General features: G+C 32.6%; 1 protein-coding gene across 2 annotated transcripts; it reads left to right on the forward strand.

The window, feature by feature from the left end:
• The first annotated feature begins 1,955 nt into the window (after positions 1-1,955).
• Positions 1,956-5,553, forward strand: LOC114393876 (probable serine/threonine-protein kinase PIX13). 2 transcript variants are annotated; one of them, XR_003662619.1, is made up of 7 exons: positions 1,956-2,148; positions 2,526-2,971; positions 3,067-3,202; positions 3,293-3,435; positions 3,602-3,725; positions 3,826-4,434; positions 5,295-5,553. XR_003662619.1 is itself a non-coding variant. In XM_028355352.1 (6 exons), exons 1-6 carry the CDS (start codon positions 2,064-2,066, stop codon positions 4,209-4,211), a joined length of 1,320 nt encoding a protein of 439 aa, XP_028211153.1. In that variant the 5' UTR covers positions 1,956-2,063; the 3' UTR covers positions 4,212-4,650. The 2 variants fall into 2 exon arrangements, 1 of the variants encoding a protein (XP_028211153.1); XM_028355352.1 differs by lacking the exon at positions 5,295-5,553 and having other exon boundaries at positions 3,826-4,650.
• Positions 5,554-6,000: the final 447 nt, after the last annotated feature.

The raw sequence follows: 6,000 nt of genomic DNA on the forward strand, positions 1-6,000 counted from the left end.
TCAAGTGTCACATTCTCGTTTATTTAAATATTGCCATTCAAAAAACTGATATAAAATAAATAAATACACTTTACAATTATTTTTAACAATTATCTACCTTACTTATTTTTTTTCAAATTATCTACCTCACTAATTAACTTAAAGAAAGATGTTCTAATTCTTTAAATTTTGCTTTTTTTTTTAAAAAAAAAAAACTTTCAAGCTTTCTCAGATCTCTTTTAAACTTTAATTAATGTAATACAATTTAAAAACTATTTACGTTTATACATTTTTTTTAAAACATCTAATAAAAATATTGGTGATGTACTTTTGGATCCAAGTGTTTTAATTCAGTTAAATAGATTTAGTTAATTAACGTCTACAGTTTTTTGTTGCTGAGGAAATTAACGTCTACAGTTTGTCGACATGTTTACCCGATTAAGACTTCCTCTTGTCACTGCACATGTTGTTTAGTTGATTGTCTTCTTTCTTTATTTATTTTTGTTGACTTTTGTCGATAGGATTGGTGATCGAATATTTTAATTTTTTCACAATATTCTGCTAATTCTTTCATTTATAGAAAGTATTGGATTTTTTTTTCATTTTTAAGACACTAAATACATATATACTTTTTTTTTACTTAATACCTTTTTTATAAAAGAATAAAAGTTATTTTAAGAAGATTTGTAAGAATATAAAATAAGTACTCGTTATCAAACATACCAAAAAAATTACTCATAAGTCATAATTGATTGCTGATAGCAGATAATTGGAATTCAGTTTATCTAGAAGAGTGATGCCTTAATGGAAAGGAAAAAAAAAATCATCACGACAAACCTTTTTGACAAATTGAACCAAACAACAATAAGGTTAGGAATGACAATTGATATGATCGGGTATGAATAGAGAGATTAGCTGTTAGAGGAAAGCGGTTATTCGTCTATTATCTAGTGCCTATTTGTTTGAAAAATATTTATGAATTTTTTTAATACTTGTATGTATCCATGGATATTCAAGAATACTTTAATTTTTTTAAAAGGTGATATTTTTATTTTGAAGCAAAACTAGTGAATTAAAAATCAAGAGTAAAAAAGAAACATTAATACAATAGAATTAATTATGAAATAAGTATCGCTTAAACATCAATAAACATAAATCTAAAGTATAAATAAAATTATAATATCTCAAAGCATAATTTCAAAAAATAAATTGAAAATACATTTATATATATATATATATATATATATATATATATATATATATATATATATATATATATATATATATATATATATAAGGGTGAACATGATAGTGACACTGAAACAATATTAAAATTAAATTATATATAAGCATATTTTTATAATTTCATGAATAATAGATATCCACATGTAAGATATTATATTATGATATTTATATCTTATTCATTAAACAGTGAATACAAAAATATTCTTATCCTTAGATAATAAATACCCATTTAAAAAATCCATGATGAATTTTATCTATAGACATAGACATCAGTGGTAAGAATTTATTTTTTTCCTCCCTACTTAAGGTATGATGTAATGCAAATCAAGTACCTTTTGTTTGCTAAATATCAATTTCATTCATTTTCTACAAAACAACTCAGTAGTCAACTACATGCCATAACAAGTCTTTTCTACGAACTTTACTTTTTTTGTTCAAATTCTTTAAGTGTTTCTGCATTTTCGTCCTTAGTTTTTTTTTTCTATTTAAATTTACTCAACAGTAATTAAATGGTAGAAATGCTGCTATAAAGCTTTTGTGATTGTTGTTATTATTTGCGGCCATGTTGATAATCGTAACCTACAAGCTAGCGATGTGATTGGCCAACACCAGAAAATGAATACTCAGTTCACACCTCCCTGCCCCACATCAACACATAACTATCATTGAATTTTCTTGGAAGTTTCCTTTGTTTCCAACACATACAAGTACAACCATTATCTTGGCAAGTAATATTTTCTTTGTACTCTTTGCACTTCTGTCACTATAAACCAAGTCAGATACGCCTCTCAGCATTTCTTTCCCTGCTTTTCTGCTTAGGTAAATGCAGAAACAATTCTATGGGGAATTGTTGGAGTCTTCAATCAGGTTCTCCAGGCGATCATCCCAACTCCAATACTGCCCCCAACCTCAACAATCAATCAGGTAAACCAACATGTCAACGACACTAGAATTATAGAAACGCTTCATGCTAAAATATTATTATGAGTTATGCATATGAAATCAAATATTTTCAAGTAAGAAGAAAGAACGTGTGTTTGCCCTTTTTATGGTTTCCTCGTTATTGCTTAGGTTGCTAGCACAAGTGCATAATCATTTCATCAATTCTGAAAACAAGTCAACTAGTCAAGCATAGAAGTCAACCTGAATTTGCATCCTTGGTATTAGTATCAGCATTAGCAAGAGTTCATCATGAAAAATGCTTGATCCTGTTCCTGATAATTCAGATTTAAAACTTCAGCATCTTAGCATCATTTGTTACTTTACAAGACAGAGTTTGTTTTCTTGTTACGATGTCTCAGGGAATATTCAATTTTCTGCTGGTCTAAGCAACACAAGATTAACACAGAATGGCAATTCTACTTCTCTTGGGCGTAGCAGCCACTCTGGAGGAATCAGCAGCAGGTTCTTTGGGCCAAGTAGTAGTAATAACTACTCAACTGGAAATAACACTAGCACATCCCTTTGGGGAGGCTCTGAGACTAGCCAAGCCTCTCGAGTTAGAGATGAAGAGGAGTTTCCTCAAGGGCAGATCTTGGATAATGTTGACTTGAGAGCATTTACTTTGGCAGAACTGAAGGTAGCCACCAAAAATTTCAGAGCTGAGACTGTGATAGGAGAGGGGGGGTTTGGTAAAGTATACAAGGGCTTGATTGATGATAGAGCAGCAAAAAAAAGAGGTGAGGGGTTGACTGTTGCCATCAAGAAATTGAATTCTGAAAGCAACCAAGGAATTGTGGAATGGCAGGTATTGGAATAAATAACCCTTCAAAATTAGGATCACACCTTTTATTGGTAAGTGGCTTCTATTTAATATTTATATTGATGCTCTTTCTTGTGCAGTCAGAGGTGAATTTCTTAGGGAGGCTTTCTCACCCCAACCTTGTTAAGTTGTTGGGATTTGGGCTAGAGGATACTGAACTGTTCCTGGTGTATGAATTTATGCATCGTGGCAGCTTGGATAACCACCTATATGGAAGTAAGAGCTGATACAGCCCGCGTGTGTACCAATTCGGGGAACTTGATTAATCATTTTCACTGATCTATGCACATGATTTTGCTTCTGCAGGAGGTGCAAATGTTCGGTCACTTTCTTGGGATACAAGGCTAAAGACTATGATTGGAACAGCTAGGGGACTGAATTTCCTTCACTCCTTGGAGAAGAAAATTATATATAGAGATGTCAAACCCTCAAATATACTACTTGACAAGGTAAGTTTCATTGTTCAGGCATTGAATATCCCATGATCACATTTTGCAATTGAATATCTTGTAAAGTGAAAGACAAAATTCGCTTATCCAACTTGGAGCATGCATACTATTGAAGAAATCATGGTAATGCAAGACAAAATCTTTCTAATTTCTGCTTTTATCACAGCATTATACAGTCAAGTTATCAGACTTTGGCTTAGCTAAATCTGTGAATTCGCCTGATCATAGTCACATAACAACACGGATTATGGGGACATATGGCTACGCTGCTCCTGAGTACGTTGCAACAGGTATAATATCAACAAATTTACTCTTAATTTCCTTTCATAAGCCTATCATGGAAACGTGACAACTGACAAGACTCTAAATCGTCTCATGTCGATTGTGTAGGTCATTTGTACGTGAAAAGTGATGTGTATGGATTTGGAATTGTTTTGGTGGAGGTGCTGACGGGCAAGAGGATAAGGGATATATTGGACCAGTGTCAGAAAATGTCCTTGAGAGATTGGCTCAAAACAAATCTATTAAGTAGAGCAAAAATAAGAAGCACCATGGATGCAAAGTTAGAAGGAAGGTATCCAAACAATTTAGCTTTACAATTAGCTGAACTAGCTCTCAAATGCATCCAAACAGATCCCAAAGTCAGGCCATCAATGAATGAAGTTGTTGAAACATTGGAACAGATTGAAGCAGCCAATGAGAAACCAGCTGATAACAGAAGACGGGTTACTCGTACCCGGGTAGTTCAACAACATGGAGGGCCTGATGGTGGTTAATTGAATTAAACACATCTACACCATATTCTTTGCAGCTGATGGATTGTGGACTTGAAGAGCTTATTGCTCTAGTGGCCTAGGGGGGTTGAGCTTGTATAGTATAACATACACATATATGAAAAGGATCAGGGTTGAGCCTGTGACATTTGGCTTTATGTGCACCCCAAAGCTAGGAGAAAGAGACTTCAAACTAGGTCGTCCCCAGGCATTGATAAGCAAGCAGGTGCTCCTTGTTCATCTCTCCTTTTCCATTAATTCTTCCACTTAACTGATCTCGGAGTTTGTATTGTATCAATCTATGAGTGTTTAATAGTTATTCTTAATGTAATTATTTCAATTTCTTACATGGTTTAGATGTGTAGAATGTTGAATATAGATAAGGTGTTCAATTTATACTCAACTTATTACAATATAAGAACAACAATAGTCTTGTTTTGCATGAGGTCGATTACAAGGTCAATTAAATAATGTTGTTGGACTAGGTAAAAAAACAAATTGCCATACATATTATTCACTGTAAAATCTCGTTTAATAATTTCATTGAATTTTCTGCTTGTTCTATCTATATTCCTTTTTACAAGACTAAAAATCATGTGATCTTTTTTCTTCACCTGTACCTCCAACATCCTTTGCACCGTCTAATCCATCTTAATTAATTTTTTTTTGTCATCTTCTCAATAGTGTCACAACAATATCCTCTCGTATATAATCATTTTTATCCTGTCTTTTTCGTGTATAATTACACATTTATTTTAACTTTTTCATTTTTAATCCTATTTTTTTTCTCATGTTATTCTTTTAAGGCCCAAAATTCGCTACTATAAATTAACTAGTTGTATTGCTATAAATAAAATTTCTCTTTTGAGCTTGATAGGTACTGTGTATTAAAAAAAAATCTATACCCTTCTCCATTTTAACTACTCAGCTTGTATCCTATGTGCAGTCGTTAAATTAATTTTCTCATTTAGCTTATAATATTGATGCCAAAAATTAAAAGCTTAAAAATATCTCCTATTGTTTTTTTTTTCTCTTGCGTTTTACAGATTTATTGAAAACTAATTTTTAAAATGTATATCATTTCAGAGACTAGTCTTCGGAATGCAGTCAATTGTCTTCCACACATTGTTCCATTCCAGAAACTAGTTTCCAGAATGCACATCTCCAGCAACACACTTAGGTAGTCCAACCCTGCCTATATGTTAAAAGACAGGGTGCACTTCTTCCTCACATTGCAGATTCGCCCCAAACACACGCACACCATAATTTCACATACAATTATCGTAACATATTATTTTCTTGGATCAATTTTTTTATTATGGACAATTCCAACGTATGACCCGTAGCGGAGAGGAGCAAAAATTCAGTAGTTTGACCTCCTATATGCATTCATTCCCCACAGATTTCATGGAGTCTGGCGAAAAATTGCAACACAATATGAATGCCATATATAAGCAATTAATGGAGAAAGAGCAAAGAAGAAATCAATATCACAATGAAAGAGAGAAGAGAGAAAACCAAACAAACAAGGTAATCCGGACAAATTAATCACCAACACAAGCATAATTGAAATTATCAACGAAGCTTAACAACTTCCTCCCCCACCTTAATTGAAATAAGAACTTTTTCCTCCTTCCACTGCACTGCCACAACGTCTACACGGTGTTCCCACACTCACGTCAACAATGTACATGGTGGTGCAAAATGTAGGGAAATGAGAGGGACAGTGATTGAATATGACTTTTAACTGATCAGAAATAAATAATCTATTTTTATAATTATTATAAAAATT

Source organism: Glycine soja, chromosome 17, assembly GCF_004193775.1.
Source record: "Glycine soja cultivar W05 chromosome 17, ASM419377v2, whole genome shotgun sequence".
Classification (NCBI taxonomy): domain Eukaryota; kingdom Viridiplantae; phylum Streptophyta; class Magnoliopsida; order Fabales; family Fabaceae; genus Glycine; species Glycine soja.

Excerpts from the sequence above, each read along its gene's own strand:
- LOC114393876 (XM_028355352.1), top strand. The coding sequence starts at position 2,064 with ATGGGGAATTGTTGGAGTCTTCAATCAGGTTCTCCAGGCGATCATCCC. Across the intron at positions 3,436-3,601 it reads CAAATATACTACTTGACAAG|CATTATACAGTCAAGTTATC; the intron begins GTAAGTTTCATT and ends CTTTTATCACAG. Across the intron at positions 3,726-3,825 it reads TCCTGAGTACGTTGCAACAG|GTCATTTGTACGTGAAAAGT; the intron begins GTATAATATCAA and ends TCGATTGTGTAG.